The sequence below is a fragment of the Cryptomeria japonica genome, chromosome 2, assembly GCF_030272615.1.
Source record: "Cryptomeria japonica chromosome 2, Sugi_1.0, whole genome shotgun sequence".
In the NCBI taxonomy this organism is placed as follows: Eukaryota; Viridiplantae; Streptophyta; class Pinopsida; order Cupressales; family Cupressaceae; genus Cryptomeria; species Cryptomeria japonica.
The window spans coordinates 673,571,918-673,593,316 of record NC_081406.1 but is presented as its reverse complement, the minus strand read 5'-3'; the positions used below and the strand labels follow the sequence as shown (position 1 = coordinate 673,593,316).

Genomic DNA, 21,399 nt, shown 5'->3' with positions numbered 1-21,399 from the left:
ACTTTGTAATTGCCCTCATTCGCAAGACTAAAACCTCTTATTATGTGTTTGAAGGATTTCCTTAGGTTCCAAAATCATTTTTCCCTCCTCATCAAGATCTAATAATTTTGAGTAGGTTGAAACTCTTTGTTCAGTAGCCTTTTCAAGCAAGAATCATGAAAGGTCAAATGTCTTTGTTGATTTAGTTCACTCCAATCTACATTTTACATTGTGAATCTTTTGTAGAAACTTATAAGGGTCATAATAAATGGGTGCAATCTTGTTACCTTCTTGTTTCGTTTTAGTGACATTTTCTTATATGGCTTTAAATTGTAATCACATAATGACCAAGTCTCTTACTTCAAAATTCCTTTCACTACAATGTTGATCAGCTTGCTACTTCATTCTATTCTATTCCATTGCTCAATTCTCCCTAAGACTACAGAGTAAATGTTGGTGTAGAATATGTTCTTAAACTGCTCTAACCTTTGGATGTGCCTACAATAAAGATTTGATGGATGGTAGATGGTACTCATATAGTGCCAAAAATGGAGACATTTTCGATTAAATGTGGAAATAAATGTAATACCACCATTCTGCAAGTGGTAGCCATTGCACACATCTCTCTTGTTTATTTGAAGCCAAACATTGGAGATAGCCCTCAAAGCACTTGTTGACCACCTCAATCTATCCGTTTGATTGGGGATGATATGATGAGATATGAGCAAGTTGAACTCGCAAACATGAGAATGTCAATCCAAAATTTACTTGTAAATATAGGATCACTATCACTTGCTATGACTTTTGGAGCCCCATGCAACTTCTAAATGTAAGATTCCCTTTCTACCCTGAGCTGAAATTTTCTGATTTTGGTTTGTTTTCTTGTCTGATTTTCTTTGACCAGCGGAAGAGAGTGTTTGGATTTGGTTTGTATTTTGAGTTTTATGATGCCAAACAGTAATACAATGCTTGAAATGGAAAATAAACACAACAATGACAGTTTTTGGACTTTTCTATTATAAAATAATAGAATGATCAGGAAATCAGAATTCTGATTTTTATTGCAGCAAACACCAATAACAAGAAATGGACAATTTATAACATCCAGAGTCACAATGGGCATACCAAGAGTCCAGCGCTGACCTGGAGGTGTACTTTTATTTGACTAAATGGATGAATAATGCAATGTAGGATCTTCTAGAGGGTTTCAACTGCTCCAAAGTGATTAATTCTTATCAAATACAATTATCTTACACTTTTATTTCTGAAATAGGTACATCTGGAACAAATCCCAAAAAGCTGCCAAGCAAGATCTCTGGATTTTGACTAATTCTCCCATTGATTTGCTCATATCATCCACCTGTGTTGTGATATTCCTAAGGACATTTATTTTCTTATTCCTGCTGCTAACAATGAATTTCTAATCAATTTCAAACCCTGATCATTGCTGATTTATTTATTTGGCATCCCAGGAGTCTCCACAGTGTACGGCCTGCCTGGGCTGATTTGCAATTGAATTCATCATTTTTTATCACTGATCTGTCCTTCCACAACATTAATAATAATTACCATAACCTAATCTGCTAATATCAGTCAACAAACAACACCAAAAATGACCCAAATTGCTTCCTATAAGCTGAATTGGTCACCAAATAATATCTTGTAGCCAGATTGGAGGAATGTCCAACCTATTTCCTTAGAAGTTTTCGTTCCTGAGGATGAATCCTGCTGCATCTCCCAACCAAAGCTTTGCTTCAGATTTACCAATGAAGAAAAATAATCAAGAATGATGAAAAATGGCCTCCAAATGCCTTTTAAAAGGCTCCAAACCCTAGGTCATCACTTTTAGGGTTTCTATGATTTCACTTTATTATTTTTAATAAAAATACAAGTCTTCCTTTAAAAATCAACCCCTTAGGCATTATATTTTATTATTATAATGTTTTCCCCTTTTTATTTCAACATTTTATGCCTCAAATGCCTAGCAAAAAGGGGGCCAACTTATTATAAGTTATTTTATTATAAAGTGATTATAATATCACTTTGATATAATTTATTTAAATCCATAACTTAGGAAATATTTACTCATAAAATGTAATCCGAGACTCAGATCTGAATTTTGTTTGAAGCACTATGGTCACCGATGCCACCTAAGTCCTGCAGGCTAACAGTTCCTCATAAAAAATAGGAAATCGCCCTAAAAAATAGGGATCTCACTCCAAACTCCAGAAACTGCTCAAAAGGCTCCTGCTCTACTCCGAGGTACTCCGGGTGGTCATCCAATCAACTACTAGTTCTCCCAAAAATAAAGAAAGGAGTGGTGTTGTTGTGTTGCCACAATTTTTTACAAATTAACAATTCTAATCAATTGTAGGTTGAGGAATTTTTAATGGCCTTGGTAGTGATGGTCCACATTGACTCCCTTCACATAGGAAAAATATGACCTAGGTACTCCCCCTCTCTTTGACTCTAAAGACATACTTGGATGGCTTGGCATAAAGCTAATATTGTTCAAAAATGTTCAAAACTTGCTTCACTTGTTGCAAGTGTTCCTCCCAAGTTTTGCTATATATTAAGATGCCATAAAAAATACCAAAAAATGATTTCATAGAAATGGCCTAAAGATAGAGGTCATCAAATTTTGACATATAGATGGTGCATTAGTGAGCCCAAAAGGCATCACCAAAATTCATAGTGGCCCTCATGTGTTATAAAAGTTGTCTTATATATATATATATATATATATATATATCCCAAAAGGCATCACCAAAATTCATAGTGGCCCTCATGTGTTATAAAAGTTGTCTTATATATATATATATATATCGATGCCTTTGATTCTAATTTGATAATAAATAGAGCAAAGATGAAGTTCTGTAAAATAAATAGCGCCATTTCGCTCATCTAAGACATCAAAGCAACTAGAATTGCAAACTTATCTTTTATGGTATACTTATTCAGCTCTCTATAATTGGGATACATCTATTAGGTGTCATCTTTCTTGCACATCATTATTACTGGAGAGGAACAAGCATTCTAACTATGCTTGGTAATAGGTATCTCTAGCATCTCTTATACCATCATCTCAATCTCACAAGTTTGTACATATGGGTAGTTGTAGGGCCTAATGTTGGCTAGTTGCCTCCCTAGTAATAATCAAATGGCATGATCATGAGCTCTTTGGGGAGGAAATCCTTTTGGAAAATCTCTAAAAATAGTTTAGTGCCTATCAACAATTGCTTGCAACTTTGATGCTGCATAAACCATTGATTGTTATGCGTTTGATGAAAACAATTGAACCACAAGTCCATTTGCCCATGTATTAAGCATCTTTCCATTTGATGGGAGTTTTACCAATTACAAAGACTTTTCTTGCAACCATTTCAATTCGAGTTGTCGCACCCTTTGAGTGATAACACATGAATAGCTCCTAGAGTTTCATCTCAACTGTTCTCAATATAGTGGGAAAATAGACTCCTAAAATAGTGTTGTAATGTCCCAAAAAATCCGCAATCTATAAACATAAAAAAAAATTGCGATTTAACATTTATTTTTGATATGAATGGTTTGATCTAGAGTATAGTTTAGCCAATTCTTTTAAGGTTATTGTTTTATCAATAAGTCAATATCATATTTAGTTCCTAATGAGACCAAGAGGGCTAGATGCAGTAGGATGCCCATAGCGCTTATCAGGCCCAAGGGCGGTGCACTCCCCCTCGGCCCAACTGCAGCAAACCTTAAGTCATCCGCAGTGGGTGGCCTACCTGACAGAGGCCTAGTTCCTGCTATCCTTTCTGCTCTATTCGCCATATGTCTCACTAGGTTTGGATATGTAATTGTCTCATTTATCATTGTGTTAATATCTTAACCTATTCCTACTATTCTTATAATTGACAATGCCATTCATTTAAATCTCTAATAGTTGTAATTCTTTCATTGGTTAATGGAACATATGGGGGTTCATTTATACACCTGCGTATACACACACACACACACACACATATATATATATATCGATGTATCATATTGCTATCCATTGTATTAATCTTTATTCATATACAAATACATTGCAGTAAATCTCTCTATATATAAATGCATTGAATTAATATCTATATATATTCCTGTACCCATGCATTGAATGACTATCTATCTATACACATATCCTTACGTATGAATTCCCATGATCTCTATACTTCCTACTACAAAGTAAACACGAGTGGGTATAGGTTCTTACCTGCGTCCCTGGCTACCCTCCAACCTGTCGCTATTTCCTGCGTATCTCTTTTTCTGCCCTCTTCCTCCTCACGGCATGCACTTTAATACCAACGGAAGGGGGGGGGGGGGGGGGGGGGTGTTGGAGCAGACCCATCTAGGGGTCGTGGCTGCTGAAGGAGGAGGTGAGCGGTGGTGACTGTTGGAGTCACCGCTCCCTGATCTACCAGTATTACCTTTCGGGCGCCTTAGTCTACATGCACCGCATCCCATACAATGCGATCGCTGGGTGTAATACGCCCTTTTTAATGTAGTTAAGGTATAACTAGGATGCGTTAATTATAAAGTATTGATTTCTAATATATTATAAGTAATTTATATTGTATATTAATATTGGTTCTATTAATAATATCGTATGGTAATATGATATTATTCCATAATAATAATTATAATGTATTAAGTTTGATAATTTATATTGTATATTAATATTATAGTTTATATTTATTTAGTAACACATTATATGGTAAATATAATATTATGTTATGTATCAATAATTATATATCTATTTTATGTTTATTCAATTAACAACATTTTATGGTAAAGTTCAATTAAGAGTTAATAATTAAAATATGATCATTATATTAATATAAAACAAGGAGTCATTTCTGATTAGGTAACAATAATAATGGAAGGTATAAATGTTTTCTTTTATTAATTAATTACAAAAATGTGGGGTTATGACAGTCCTCCCCACTCAAAATTGCTTGTCCTCAAGCAATCTGGGATTAAGATGATTAATCGTCTCATCTCCCTCCCATGTGGCATCTTCCCTAGGAAGGTTCTTCCACTTGACTAAGTACTTCATTATGGTCCTCGTTAATTCTCTTTCTCGCTTGTCAAGAATGAGCTCAGGTTCCAAAATCAACTTCCCTTCATTATCAATTGGAGGTAGCTCGGTACAGGGGGAAATGTGTAGGCCCAAAACCTTTTTCAGTCAGGATACATGAAATACATTGTGTATTTTACTGTGATTAGGTAGATCCAATTCATAGGCCACTTCACCTATCCTTCTCAAAATTTTATAAGGACCATAGAATCGCGGTTTCAATTTCTCAGCTCCATTGATTTTAATGGATGACTGCTTATAAGGTTGAAGTCTTAAAAATACCAAGTCTCCTACTTCAAAAGATCTTTCAATTCTCTTTTTGTCCGCATACAGTTTCTGTTGATTTTGTGCTTGGTGAAGATTATCTTTAAAGGCATTCATGATATCCGTGTTTTGCTGGAGGAAATCTTTTGCACCCGGTACATGACTTTCTGAGCAGATGAGATCCCCAAAGGATGTTGTTTCATACCCGTAGAGAGCTTTAAAGGGACTCATTCTAATTGACATATGATGGGTTGTGTTGTAACAATACTCTCCAAGATGAAGCCATTTTACCCAAGCATTCTGCTGACCTGAAACATAATTTCTTAGATAACCTTCTATCCATTTATTGACAATTTCAGTTTGCCCGTCGGTCTGTGCGTAATAACTGGTACTTGGCGTTAACTCTGTTCCTGCTAATTTGAATAGTTCTTGCCAAAATATGCTAAGAAATCGTCTATCTCTGTCACTCACAATATTCTTGGGTAAGCCATGTAGCTTGAAGATTTCCTTAACGAAGACATCAGCCACTTGTGAGGCTCCGAAACTTGAAGGAATGGCCATGAAATGTGCATATTTCGTTAACCTGTCCACTACTACAAAAATGCAGTCCTTATTCTGTACCTTTGGAAGTCCTGTTATGAAGTCCATGGATATACTCTCCCATTTTTTATTTGGGATGGGTAGTGGTTGGAGTAATCCTGAAGGGAAAGTGTGTTCTTCTTTATTTCTTTGACACACCATGCACTCTTGAGTGTGCCTCAGTACATCTTCCTTCATCAATCTTATTTGATGGTACCCCGACCTCAAATCTATTTTCGAGAAGTATACTGCTCCATGTAATTCATCTATAAGTTCATCCACCCTAGGGATGGGGTATCGGTTTTTTATAGTCTTCTTATTGAGTGCTCTATAATCAATGCACATTTGCATGGGTCCATCCTTCTTTTTTACCAATACAACGGAGGAGGCGAAAGGGCTAGAGCTAGGTTGAATGTGCCCCATTTCTAGAAGCTCTTTGATAGCTTTCTCAATTTCTTCCTTATAGCCCCTTGGATGGCGGTAAGGGGTGGAGATTACTGGTTTTGCACCTTCTTCGAGTTCAATAGTGTGTTCAAAACCTCTTTTGGGTGGCAGCCCCTTTGGAATGTCTTCAAACACCTTTTTATGCTTTCTAATAATGGGCTTAATATCAATATGAATGGCTTCCCCTTGGGTTGAATTCTTGTCCAGTACCATGCATTGGCCAGCCCACTCTCCTTGATTACGTCTAAAAATCTTGTCCATCCTTTTGGACGTTACCATTCTGGTTGTGCCATCATGCAACCCTTTGATTAGCATTTCCTGCCCATTTTGAGTGAAACATAATTCTAGTTTGGGGTGATCGAGGTAGAATCTTCCCAAGGAATGTATCCAAGGGATTCCTAGGATTACATCTGAATCCCCTAAATCGACCACATAGAAATCTTCTTTGGTGGGATGTTTCTCTATTGTTATGTTTAATTGAAGTAATTTTTTGTTACATGAGGAAGTGGATCCATCGGCAAGGGCCACTTGGAACCCTTTAAACTCTTGTGTTGCCAGTTTCAATCTCTTAACCAAACTTTTATCAATAAAGTTGTGGGTAGCCCCGCTAACTAGTAGTGCAATTACTCTCTGCCCTTTGATCACACTTTTGATTCTAAAGGGATGGTGTTTTGAGGCTACGGAAATTGCTGCTAATGATACTTGTACGTCTTCGGCAAGTTTTTTCTTTTTGCTTGGGGGTTCATTAAGTTCTTCTTCATCGCTAGATAAGGCTTCCAAGTTGTGTGCTTGGCTCTTCCTCCCACATATGTGACCCGGCTGCCACTTTTCTTTGCATTTAAAACACAGATTTTTTTTCCTAAGCATATCTCTTTCATTACCCTCTTTGCAAATGTGGCCACGTTCCCACTTCTCATGACAATGGTAACATAAGTTTTTTCTCTTAAGTTCTTTTTCTTTTGAGGTGTTTCCCTTCCTAGGCCATTCTTTTGTATGTGTATTTTTAGTGAATGTTTTGGATGGTTTCTCCCAAGTTGAAGTGTCTTCTAAGCCCAAAGCTTTATCCATGGCATCATCCAAGGTAGGGGGTTTCAATGCTCTCATCAATCCTTTAATGGACTCCTTGAGTCCTTCCACAAAAAGATAGGTGAGCCTGTCCTCATCCACTCCTGAGACCCTTACAGAAATTTTTTGAAATTCAGTAATGTATTCTTCCACTTTTCCCTTTTGTCTTAAAAGAGTCAATTCTTTGAAATCTTTCTGTGGATGTTTCCTCTCAAATCTGTTAATGAGCTTCTGAGTGAACTCATCATATGTTGTTATACCATCATGACCTTGTGTGAGGGTGCCATGATACCACCATTCATGGGCTAAACCTTCTAGGTGTAAAATGGCAAATTGAACTACATCGACTTCAGTCATGGGGCTGAGATTTAAATATGTATTAAGTTTTTGGATCCATGCTTGAGCTGATATTTTCCCTGAGCCATCAAAGTTAGGTAGTGATAGTTTATTAACTTTATGTTTTAGATCCCTGCCGATTGGTTTCCTCTTAGGGGTCTCATTTTTCTTTCCTTCACAAAATTCCCTAAAAGATACAACCTCTCTTACTCCTGGCTCCAAACTAGCGTAGGCCACGGCCATTTCTTCTGTGTTACTCATGGAGGAGTTAGTGTTTGTTTCTTCCCTATTGTTTCCCTCTCTAGGTAGGAAATTGGGTTTTTGGATCCTTGAGCTGGAAGATGTAGAATGAGTGTTTTCAGAATGATTAGAGTTTTCTTCTCTGCCATTGCAATGATTCCTAAGATTATTCATGGTGGTATTCATATCTTGTAAGGCTTGAAGAAAAGTCTGGCTTGTTTTTTCATTTTGCTCTATCAAAGCTTGAGTTTTTCTATCATTGTTTTCCATAAATGTTCTAAGTTCATTTTCCAATGGTTCACCCATGTGGTTACTATTTCCCCTGGTTCTCCTTTGATAAGTTTGCATTAACAACCCTTAACAGGATGGCAGAATCAGGCTCTGATACCAATTGTAATGTTCCAAAAATCCGCAATCTATAAACATAAAAAAAAATTGCGATTTAACATTTATTTGTGATATGAATGGTTTGATCTAGAGTATAGTTTAGCCAATTCTTTTAAGGTTATTGTTTTATCAATAAGTCAATATCATATTTAGTTCCTAATGAGACCAAGAGGGCTAGATGCAGTAGGATGCCCGTAGCGCTTATCAGGCCCAAGGGCGGTGCACTCCCCCTCGGCCCAACTGCGGTAGACCTTAAGTCATCCGCAGTGGGTGGCCTACCTGACAGAGGCCTAGTTCCTGCTATCCTTGCTGCTCTATTCGTCATATGTCTCACTGGGTTTGGATATGTAATTGTCTCATTTATCATTGTGTTAATATCTTAACCTATTCCTACTATTCTTATAATTGACAATGCCATTCATTTAAATCTCTCATAGTTGTAATTCTTTCATTGGTTAATGGAACATATGGGGGTTCATTTATACACCTGCGTATACACGCACATATATATATATATCGATGTATCATATTGCTATCCATTGTATTAATCTTTATTCATATACAAATACATTGCAGTAAATCTCTATATATATAAATGCATTGAATTAATATCTATATATATTCCTGTACCCATGCATTGAATGACTATCTATCTATACACATATCCTTACGTATGAATTCCCATGATCTCTATACTTCCTACTACAAAGTAAACACGAGTGGGTATAGGTTCTTACCTGTGTCTCTGGCTACCCTCCAACCTGTCACTATTTCCTGCGTATCTCTTTTTCTGCCCTCTTCCTCCTCACGGCATGCACTTTAATACGCGGGGGGGGGGGTGTTGGAGCGGACCCATCCAGGGGTCGTGGTTGCTGAAGGAGGAGGTGAGCGGTGGTGACTGTTGGAGTCACCGCTCCCTCTACATGCACCGCATCCCATACAATGCGATCGCTGGGTGTGATACACCCTTTTTAATGTAGTTAAGGTATAACTAGGATGTGTTAATTATAAAGTATTGATTTCTAATATATTATAAGTAATTTATATTGTATATTAATATTGGTTCTATTAATAATATTGTATGGTAATATGATATTATTCCATAATAATAATTATAATGTATTAAGTTTGATAATTTATATTGTATATTAATATTATAGTTTATATTTATTTAGTAACACATTATATGGTAAATATAATATTATGTTATGTATCAATAATTATATATCTGTTTTATGTTTATTTAATTAACAACATTTTATGGTAAAGTTCAATTAAGAGTTAATAATTAAAATATGATCATTATATTAATATAAAACAAGGAGTCATTTCTGATTAGGTAACAATAATAATGGAAGGTATAAATGTTTTCTTTTATTAATTAATTACAAAAATGTGGGGTTATGACAAGTGTTTGCACATAGGGAAATCTAGTCGTTTTTCTACCTTAGAGATTAATGCTATGACATTCCCCTAAACAAATGATTGCACTATCATCTACCATATGTAATAAACCCCCTTAATTTTATTTTTATTTTTTAGCAAGATTACACACAATCACACCCGTTAGGGTTAGAATAAGAAATCCAAAACCAACAAGAAGGAACCCTGCACCTTTTGATCACCGAGAGCCCAAACTGGGAGGGTGAGAGCATACGGTAGCAGGGGATCGTTAGAAGTAAACTGCTGAAGTACTGAATACAATAATGGGCGGCAAGCCAACCACTTCCGCTTATCCAACGGGTGAACAAAGGAACTTGGCGCTAAACCAGTCAAGTGAACAAACACTCCAAAGCACGAATCACTCCACCGCAATGTTTCAACGGGAGGACTGAACACACATAACTAAGCTCAACTCAACCGCTTATGCAGCGAGAGAACTAAGTTACAAATATCAAATATAGGCGGCAAGCCAGCCTCTTCCACTTTTCAAGGGGTATGCTTACAATTCATAAATGGTTGATAGTACTACTATTCAACCTTACAAAAGAGAGGAAAGATAGAATAAAAGAATAATGTTGATCACAGAAGATAACTATCACCAAACCAGCTCAAACACCAACTTCCTAAAATCTGATATAGATAACAGCAGGCTGGAAATGCATAACCAGCAACACAAAATCACACTAAAATGCTTCCAACTCGCTCCAAACTCACTCAAAATACCCCACAACTCACCCAAACTGACACTAGGCACAATGCAACTAAAAACAAACTGAAAATGAGCTTCTAAATACCCCCAAACACCTAGCATGCATCCCAATGCACCCCAAAACCCACGCCTAAGCTGGAAAAGTATGATTTGCATTATAAAATCAAAGACTCCAAATTAGGGGCTACAAACTTACAAAACATATTGCCCAAAGTATAGAAATAGTTCGAGCCAATACCCATAATGATAAGTCGCACAGGTAGGGAGGTAGGATCGAATCTTTGCTTCAGCCACACCAAACCAGCAACGCTGAAAAAACACAGCAGCAAACCAAACTCTCCAAATCCACACAATTGAACCACAGCTAGGAGTGATGTCTCACACTCGAAACTGCAAAGGATAATCTAGGAGCTTTTCACCCTCGAAGAAGTCTGGAATCATTCCGACAACATAGCATTATAATTTCTCTAGATGATCAAATGAGGAACCAAGCACCTGTATATATAGATTTCCAAGTTTGGAATTCAAATTCAATTGCCTCCAAATTCACCTCTCCAATTTGCATTTCATTTCCAAAGTGGACCCAAGTATGGCGTCCCCCCTTAAGTCAAAATCACGCCTAGCAAAGGGGACCACAATTTTTGGCATAAAATATACTTTGTCAAATAAAATAAAGTCTCCTTATTCATTTTGGCATCCCCCTTCATGACACAAATAATTCGCCTAGCAGACTTAGGAAAAATCATATTATGCACAATTCCCAATATCATTAATCAATAATTAAATAATTAAATATTAAACCTTAGGATAAGGAAATAATATTTAATTAAATAACTTATAACTCCAATATTGATTATCAACAAAATCCAAGATGAAGTTGAGCAATGAAGACCACTGAACTATGTAGGATCAGGACCCCGTCCAAGACTGCTTAAAATAGAAATGCCAATACTGCCACTTACTAAAAATAGTAAGTCATGAAATATTGCTTCGAAAAGCATGATCTTTGCACCCAGAGAAAGAGCTTGGAAAGCTCAGTAAAACTGCGCCATCCAAACAGTCGAACCTTAACTTACTAAAAATAGTATGTACACACTTCATCGTAAAATCAATTGCATGTTATGCCACCCTAAAGTTCATGGAAAACCCAGAAGGAAACCATAAGCAAAACTGAAGAATTCCTTCCTGACAAACCCTAAAAAGATCGTGCTAAACTCCACAAAAGTTGGAAACCCTAATTCTCCTTTCCAAATAGCCTACGAGTCTCCGAAATAGGCCAACGGACCACTTGAATAAATATCACTGAGAAGGGGACATTACACCATAACCCAAAATTTTGAGCCAGATAGACAAAACAATATAGACAAGAAGCAATCTTCTTGTTGATAAAGTTGTGAGCACTTCCTAAGTCTATCAAGCCTACTACTCTTTTTTTCTTAAAAAATTCACTGCTTTGACAGTTTGTGGGATGCTAATTCCTAAAATTGCATGACAAATAACAGTTGGTTGGGTGTCTCTTGATTCCCCCCATGGCTCACCAATGATCCCTAATAATTTTTTTATCTTCTTCTTGACGAGCCCCCTTAAATGTAGAAGAAATTTTCAACACATATATGTACTAGATTGTGTTTGCTCTCGTAGTTAAAAACATAACCCTTTTTGCCATTGTTTCTTCAATTTGTCCAAAAGTCAATCTATTAGGTTGAGGGAATGGTTGTGTTGGGAAGTCCTTCTCTTTCATTCTACTAATCCTTTGTTTTCTAGAAGCCCAAAAAATTCCACTTCCCTATGAGCCATGATAAATTATTCAAATATATATAGTAAGAGGATTAAGCATCCATACCTCATGTTGGATGTGATCCTTGAGCCCACCAAGAAACAAGTCATTCAAATTTTCCTCCATTGTTTCTACTCACTTGGATAGGTCGTAGTTCACCATTACAATTACTAATGGGCTGAAGTAATTCTGTAATACACTATTGCTATATTGCATTTGTAATTCCTTTGTAAAAATTGACCAAGTGACACTAAGAGTTTTCTTTTTCTTTTGAGAACACAACAATCTATACCTATTACCAAATGAATTGCTCAGGTTCTAGATATAAGAATGCCACTGTAACCTTTTGTCCACATGGAATCCGATCTATACAAAAATATAATCTCCATTTGCTTACTTGAAGTGACTAGAACTTACACATGTCTACTTTGGTAGTAGATTTCGAGATCTAGAATGCATGCGAGCATTTGATTGTCTTGATGATCCACCTTGATCGACTGAAATATCAGGAATAGGTGATGTATGTTGTTGGGCACTTTGTAGTGATAATGCGAGCAGCTGGATAGAATCTTTGATAATGAGCAATTTTATATTGATGTCCACCAAATCTCATTGAACCTTAGCCATTTCTCCTTGTATGTTAGCAAAATTTCCTTGCACCTTGTGCATACCGTCTTCAAGCTGACCCACTTTATCATCCCATGTAAATAACATCATATTTGAAATCCTATTTGATCCTAATTGAATCTATATCCTTTTTGTTAAGAGTTTTTTTCTGGGGTGTAGGAATTCTTTCCTTGGCCTCTTGTCTGTGGTCCTATCATGATGCCACCAAAATATTTATTGACAATAACTTAATCAAAACAAATCTAAATAAGCTGAAATTTTTAGTGTAACTTATCTAAATTGTGATGAGGAGCTTGTTCCATATTTACAAAAATCAGTCTCTTCATATCCTCAATAGGAGAAATATGATGACATGGAGTATAATTGTTGGGTAGCTAATAATATTTAGTTTCTATACTGTATTAGTGTTATGAGTTTATTCTCATTAATCTTCAAGGAGCTCTTTCTTGATGATCACGTTTCTATGCTTTTGTAGATTAGACTTTCCATTTATTCAAGAAAAACTTAAATAGGATTTAAATTAAACTATTTCATCACGAAACTATATTTAAAAATGTATTGTAACCCTATCACGAATTTTCAAATTTTCTTGAACAATGTTAAACCTTATTGAAGACTTTTCCATTTGTGCAGATGTTGAACTCAATAGGAATTATTTCATTTGAATTTTGCAAGGAGAGTTTTCTTGGATGGATATTGTTTATGGGATTGTTTGACAAATTGATATCATAAACTTGAGAGCAATCTTGAAACATATGCATTCTTAAATCTCATATTTATCTTTAAGATGCCTTGGAGTTATATGATAATTATTCCTCCTGATAAGAAAACTGCAGGTATACTGCCCACAATTCTGTGAAGTATGGAGCTCCAAGAAATACTGATCACCCTGAATTAAGACAACCCAAAGCAGAAGAAATTTGGCAGAATGTTTCACAGGAGCTCAAGCCAGGATCAAAAGTGACAATTTTGACCACTGGTCCGCTAACAAACATAGCGAATTTACTCTCTTCTGACACAAATTCAAGTTCCAAGATTGAGGTCCGTGTCCCTTTCCGTAGTAACACGAAGAAGTTTCATTATTAATCTGTATGACATATCTCAAAGGGAAAATTTCATATTACTTTCACAAGTGGAAATCTGAGTTTTTATATTTTCATTGATGTTTAACGCCCTCTTCTTGTTCGGTTTTTCAACTGACAGCAAGCCACTTTACATGAATGAAAGAAATAAGAAAAAAATAATGGTGTCTGTGGTGCTATCTTAGTGGATTATCATATGAATGACATGTAATAGAATCCATAGGCTTTAAATAAAACATTTAAAAATGAATGATTAATCTCATAAACATTAGCTGATATTAGCCATGGTAGCACATTACTCAGTAATCTTATACATTATCAAATGGAGCTTGTAGATATATCTGATCTATCTGTGTTTCTATTTGCCTATAACTCTATAACATAATCCATTGTGATAGCCATAAACATAACTATGTACTCTCTCGGCTTTTAGTTTTTACTAATGATGTGTTTCTTTTTAACAAAAATTCCTGAAAACCAAAATCTAAAGACCTGCCTGGATGAAATATTTACTAAAATTTTAGGGCAAACTTTTGTATGCCTCTACCTGTACCATCATTTTTCTACTAAATTTCCCTTTGTTTTTCTGTTCTCCTACTTTTGCAGCATATATACATTGTTGGTGGCAATATTGACAAATGCAACAAGTCATCAAATGGAAATGTCTTCACCATGCCCTCAAACAAAAATGCAGAATTCAATGTGTTTCTTGACCCAAAGGCAGCAAAGCAGGTTATAGCAACAAAGCTCAATATAACCCTAATTCCTCTATCTGTCCAACGCAAGGCTTCGTTTTTGCGAATTCTACAAGAACTAAAGACGTCCAAGGAGACACCTGAAGCGAAGTTTGTGCGCCACCTTCTCTCAGATATGGATCATCTACATCAGACAAGTCATGTATACAAGCACTTGGTATGTATATTGTATAGTACTCGATGATAAAACTGAGTTAATTTTGGCTTATCTCATAATTGGGTTGAAATTCATATTTTTAATATTGCAATTCAGGGTGGTGTTCCATCATTTCACTTCATTTCAGATGATGGATCACAGAGTGTGATCCGACATGTTGAAGCAAATAAACATACACTATCTAATTCAAAAACAGCAACAACAATTAACATTTTTATCATTCACGAACATGAATATCTAAGCTAAATTGATTGCCATTGCCTCATTGTTGCAGGACATGTTTTTGGGAGATGTGGTGGGTGCTGCAACCATGATTGGGCCAGAACTAATCATAAAGACCAAACAAATGCCTGTCAAGGTGGTGGAAACAGGCGACGTGGCGACTGATGGATGGACTGTCCTTGACCATGACAAGGGCAATTCCATCCATGTTGTGGAAGACATTGATTTGGACGCTTACTTTCGACATTTTGCAACTATGTTGAATGACAAAGCCCAGTCTGCTGTAATTGCTAGTTACTCAGAGCAAAAACGACTATGGAGTACACACCCCTAGTCCTGTCCTACTTCTACACCACCCTCAAAGACCAGAAACTATGAGGCCTTGAGAACTGTCTTTAATGAACCTGAATTATTCGTCTATGGAATGAATGAATGCTTTTAATAACGAGGCCAAACAGCCTATGGAATCCATGGATAGCCAGCCAAATCGGAAAAGGTGCATTAAAGGCAGTACTGCTCTCATAGTTTCTGAGCTTGAAAGAAACTGATCTGCCAATTCATATAAAGGCAGTATTCATTTTATAATTCATTGAATGGAAAATATGTACAAAATAATTAAAATCAATTTAATTTATTAAATAAAAAGAAACAGTGCCCTTTCACAGGCTTGTAAATGTAAATCCATGCTTTGGGTAAGGTGCTTTATCTTTTTTAATTATCACAATAATTTAAAAGGGGAAATTGAAGTTCGTTTGGCATGGAACATGGCATTATAGGAGACAGCTATTCTCCCTACAAAACACATTTATTCAATTGTAATTTGACTTTATAATCTACATTCAATCAATAATATCTTAACTAATTTGTTACATTGACAGCAATGTTACTCAATACTTTCTCACATTTATTTGAAAGTAAATAATATTTCGATTTTTTTAAGGGATCATATATGATGGTCAATGATACATTTTGTGAAAAGAATAGTCATTCCCCACCACAATAGAATAAAAATTTAAATAATGTCATTTTTAAATGGAAATCTAGACCAAACAAAACATATTGATTTTCTCTTTTTAATTCATTATTTGTCAACAAATATTTAAGTTTGTTTAGTATAGAACATATTATTATAGAAGGGGAATATAAAATCATCTTATAAACACACTCATTGTATTAAAATAATATGCAAATAGACATTAAAAGGAATCCTGTATTAATGGTATAGAATCATTTTATAAACACACTCATTATATTGAAATAATATGCAATTAGACATTAAAAGTAGAAGGAATCTTGTATTAATGGTGAGGTGTCTAACGTACCTATCCGAAAAATTGAATTGGATGTTTATATCATGTAGGGATCATTATTTCTTTCTAAATTTAGGTAGTCATTATGTTAAACATGTTTAGGTTTCATCAATTTATGTTTAGGTATTTAGAAGCTTTAATGGACAACTTAAAGTAGTTATTACATGAATAACATTTTTTCACCATATGTTGATGTTAAGTATATAAAAATTTGTGCAAATATTTTAAGTCATACATTTTGATTCTATGAAATTCAAAATGACTTAAAATATATGCAAATCATTTACTACAAAAATTAAAATCTAAGTGAAAAATGTCTTTACAAAATTGCATTTAAAATATAGAGTAGTTGTGTTTTATTATCATATAGTTTAAGAAGAGAAATATTTTCATACAAAATTTGACTTGTTAAAATGATGCATGGATCACAAAATACTTTCAATTAATTTGTTTATGATTAGATGTACTGAAAAGAAGTTAGATTTCCTTTTGCATTTTAGAGTGCATATATTAAATGTAAAATTATAAACTTTATATTAATAGATGTTTTTGTTGCTAAGTAGCTTGGAAGTTATTCCAGCCTGGAATCGTGTCACCCAAGCTGGAGCAGTTGTGGAGAAGGTATCTCCAATTTCCTGTTTTTTCCTCCTGATCTCCTGTGCACTTTCCAGTTTGGCAATTTCCTTTCAGAAACAACTTTGTTTTATTCTAAGTTAATCTCTGCCTTCTTCCACCGCTGGTGAATCAGAGGTTATAAAAGGAGATTGATGTGTGTGCTGGAAATAGAAAAATTGAAGGTTTTTGCAGGGAATGACACGAGAAAGGGAGATTGGGATTGCAGTATTGTTGTGGGTTTGGTCAATTCAACCCAGGACAATTCTCAGAATCAGATTATGCCAAGTTCTGGCAGTTATTTTAAAGTTCCTCTTTTCTGTTAAAATAAAATCTCTCTCATTGAATGCTGGTTTTCCCCCAAAGTTAGGGGTTTTCTAGTGTTAATCACTATGTCAAAGTGTGATTGGTTTTCTCTAACTTCTGTTGTGTTCAGTATTTTTAGTGAATGGTGTTGTGCATGCTTTGATTCATTGTTTCAGTCATTTAATTTCTATTTTTCAAATCTGAGTTTAAACAATAGTGAATTTATTGCTGGGTTTCACAACACCAATAAGGGAGGCGTATTTTTCACATGGTATCAGAGCGAATACTCTGAAAGAGAAACCTAGGGTTTAATCACATAGGTGCAAGTTTCGATTTTCTTTTTGTGTTCAGGGAAGTTTAAGTTCAAGGGTTTCAGTAATGGCAGCAACCGGATTAAGAGATTCAGACAAACTTGAGGGGGCTTCAAACTTTGGCATGTGGAAAGCAAGAGTTCATCTATTATTGGAGTAGAATAGTCTGAAGGAATACGTAACCACTTCCGTTACTATTCCGACAGATGCTATGCTACTAGCGACCTGCTGGAGAGAAGATGCCAAAGCTAGACACATCATTATGGATGGGGTCAAGGATCACCTTGTTCCTCATATTGCAGAATTAGACACCTGCAAAAAGATGTATGATGCCATACTCAAGTTATATCAAAGTTCAAATTTGAACAGGCAGCTGATTCTTAGGGATAAGCTGAGAAACACCAGAATGAACAAAGGGGAGATTGCAGTGGACTATCTTACCAAGATCAGAACAGTAAAAGATGCGTTGGTAACTGTCGGGATAGCAATACCAGATGATGAGGTTGTCAGGATTGCATTGGCAGGATTCACAAAAGAATGGGACATCTTTGTCAAAGTTGTATCCGGACGGCAAGATATTCTTGATTGGGATTGTTGGTGGACTGATTTCACCCAGGAAGTGTTACGAATGAGTTATGTTAATGGAGGCAACAGCAGTGGTCGTAAGGGTGAGGTGGAAGACAATGTTGCTCTTGCAAGCAAAAGCAAAGCCAAGAAAGGCTCAAGCAGTGAGTCTACTTCCAAAGGCAACAAGAAGAAAAAGAATGACCTGAGCAAAATTAAATGTTATGGTTGTGATAAGCTAGGACATTATGTCAATCAATGTCCGAATTGGAAGAAAGGAGACAAGAAGAAGCAGATGGCAGCTTCAGTGGATGTTGATGAGCTATCCTCTAGATTAGAAATGAGTGTGCTCTTGTAAACTGCTTATCTAGCTCAAGCACTGTAGGGATTTGGTATATTGACAGTGGTGCATCATGCCATATGATAGGAGTTAGAGAACACTTCTCCAACTACAAAGCAGAAGAGATAGGCTTCTAGATAAAAATGGGAAACAAGTCCACATGCACTCCAGTTGGGAGAGGGACTATTTCATTTCAGAGGGAGTCAAGCAGTGAGTTAAGATCATAGATGTATTGCATGTGCCAGGGATGTGCATGAATCTGATTTCAGTATCTGCTCTTGAAGACAAAGGGTACAACATACTCTTTCAGGGACAAAAGGTGTATTTCAAACACAAGGGTTGCAAGAAGGCGAAGCAGATTGGGGTTAGAAGTGACAATTTATACAAGTTGCAGTTTGAAACTCCAAAGGCACTAATGAGCAATGACAACAGCAGGGAAATAGGAGAGTTATGGCATAGGCGGATGGGACATACACACCATGGGGCATTGAAATTGCTCAGAGAAACCGTGATAGGAATTCCAAAGTTGAGTGCAAAGCACCGTGACAAGTGTAAAGGATGTGCACTCAGGAAATTTTCAAAGGCAGCCTTTCCTAGAAGTGACAATAGAAGCAAAGGTGTTCTTGATTTGATACCATCTGATATTTGTGGTCCCATGTCTACTCAGTCCTTGAAGGGTTATGAGTATTACGTAACCTTCATTGATGATTTCTCTAGGAAGACCTGGATATATTTCTTGAAGGCCAAAGATGAGGTCTTCAGTCACTTCCAAGAATTCAAAGCTTTTGTGGAGAATATGACAGGCAAGAAGATCAAGGTTCTTCAAACAAACAACGAGGGTGAGTATAAAAGAAAAGTCTTCCAAGAGTTCTGCACCAGAGTAGGAATCAAGAGAGAGTGGACTGTTCCCTACAACCCACAACAAAACAGGATTGCTAAGCATAAGAACAGGGCAATTGTTGAAGCAACAAGGGCTATGCTATTTGATCAGGATTTGCCTAAGTATCTTTGGGCGGAGGCTTGCAGCACAACAGTCTATATTCAGAATAGAGTACCTCATCTAATTTCGGGGAAAATGACACCAAAAGAAGCCTTTATAGGGAAGAAGCCTGAGGTCGGGCATTTTAGGATATTTGGCAGCATAACATACTGTCACGTACCATCAAAGAAACGAACCAAGTTAGATTCAAATGCAGAGAAAGGTTTCTTTGTTGGATATAGTGAAACCTCCAAGGCATACAGGATCTTTATTCCAGGGATGAGGAGGATCATAGTGAGACGAGATGTGAAGTTTTTGGAGGACAAAGCCTTTAGAAAATCTCAGGATTTGCCAGTAGTTGAGCAAAGTCAACAGATGTAATGTCCCCTTCTCAGTGATGATGCATTCAGTGGTCAATTGGCTTATTCTAGAAACCCGTGGGCTATGTGGAAAGGAGAATTAGGGTTTCCAACTTTTGTGGAGTTCTGCACAAGCTTGTTAGGGTTAGTCAAAAGGGAATTCTTCAGTCCTGCTTGTGGTTTCCTTCTGGGTTTTCCATGAACTCCAGTGTGGCATAACATGCAATTGACTCTTTGGTGAAATGTGAACTTACTATTTCTAGTAAGTTAGGGTTTGGCGGTTTGGATGATGCAGTTTTGCTGAGCTTCCCAAGCTCTCTCTGGGTGCAAAGATCATGCTTTTCGGAGCAGTATTTCATGACTTACCATTTTTTCGTAAGTGGCAATATTGGGCATTTCTATTTTTAGCAGTCTTAGATAGGGTCCTGATTCAGTGCAGTTCAGTGGTCTTCATTGCTCAGCTTCATCCTGGATTTTGTGGTAATCAGTATCGGAGTTATAAGTTATTCAATTAAATATTATTTCCTTATCCCAAGCTTTAATATTTAATTATTCTATTACTGATTAATGATATTGGGAATTGTGCATATTTTGATTTATCCTAAGTTCTGCTTGGCGAATTATTGGTGTGATGAAGGGGGATGCCAAAATGAATATTGAGAAGACTTTATTTTATTTGGCCAAGTTTATTTTATGCCAAAATCGTGGTCCTCTTTGCTAGGCGCGATTTTTGACTAAGGAAGGGGGTGCCATGCTTGGGTCCATCATTTGAAATGAAATGCAAATTTGAGAGGTGAATTTGGAGGGAGTTGAATTTGAATTTCAGACTTGGAAATCTATATATATAGGTGCTTGGCTCCTCAATTGAGCATCTAGAGAAATTATAATGTTATGCTGTCGGAATGACTCGAGACTTCTTCAAGGGTGAAAACCTCCTAGATTTTCCTTTGCAGTTTTGAGTGTGAAACATCACTCCTAGCTGTAGTTAGTTTTTGGTGTTCGCTTGGTGTTCATGTGGTTTGTGTTGGTGTGGATTTGAAGAAGTTATTTGCTGCTGTGATTTGTTGGAGCTGCTGGACGTGGTGGCTGAAGCTTCATTTCATTCATATCTCCCTGCCTGTCGAACGTTGCATTTTGGGTATCGGTTCTATCTCACCAAATCCCCAAGGCGATATACTTCTCCAAATTGCAGATTGGGACGAGGTGTTTTGGATTTTTGGTGGCACATCGAATTTTGCAGCAGGCCGTACCATTCAAGGAGGTGCATTGGGTTGCATGCATCACAGTTGAGGCTTCCTTTGGGCTGGTTTGAGGTTTGAGTTAGTTCACCTTAGTTGTTAGTTTCATTTGCTTCCATTTTGGTGTGATTCAGTGTGGTTTGGAGTGAATTGTGGGCATTTTCAGTGTTGCTGGTCCAGTTTGGGAGTTGCTGTCATTTTATATCAGATTGGTTA

The 21,399-nt window shown here is 36.4% G+C and overlaps 1 protein-coding gene across 5 annotated transcripts in view; it reads left to right on the top strand.

The window, feature by feature from the left end:
* LOC131060608 (nucleoside hydrolase 3) overlaps window positions 1-16,039 on the top strand; it is a 109,600-nt gene extending 93,561 nt beyond the window's left edge. For all 5 annotated transcript variants that reach the window (XM_057993912.2, XM_057993915.2, XM_057993913.2 and 2 more), the window contains 3 exons: window positions 13,785-13,989; window positions 14,637-14,942; window positions 15,217-16,039. In XM_057993912.2, coding sequence (XP_057849895.1) covers window positions 13,785-13,989; window positions 14,637-14,942; window positions 15,217-15,498 — 793 coding nt within the window. In that variant the 3' untranslated portion in view covers window positions 15,499-16,039. The remainder of the gene's footprint in view (window positions 1-13,784; window positions 13,990-14,636; window positions 14,943-15,216) is intronic.
* The last annotated feature ends 5,360 nt before the right edge of the window (window positions 16,040-21,399 follow it).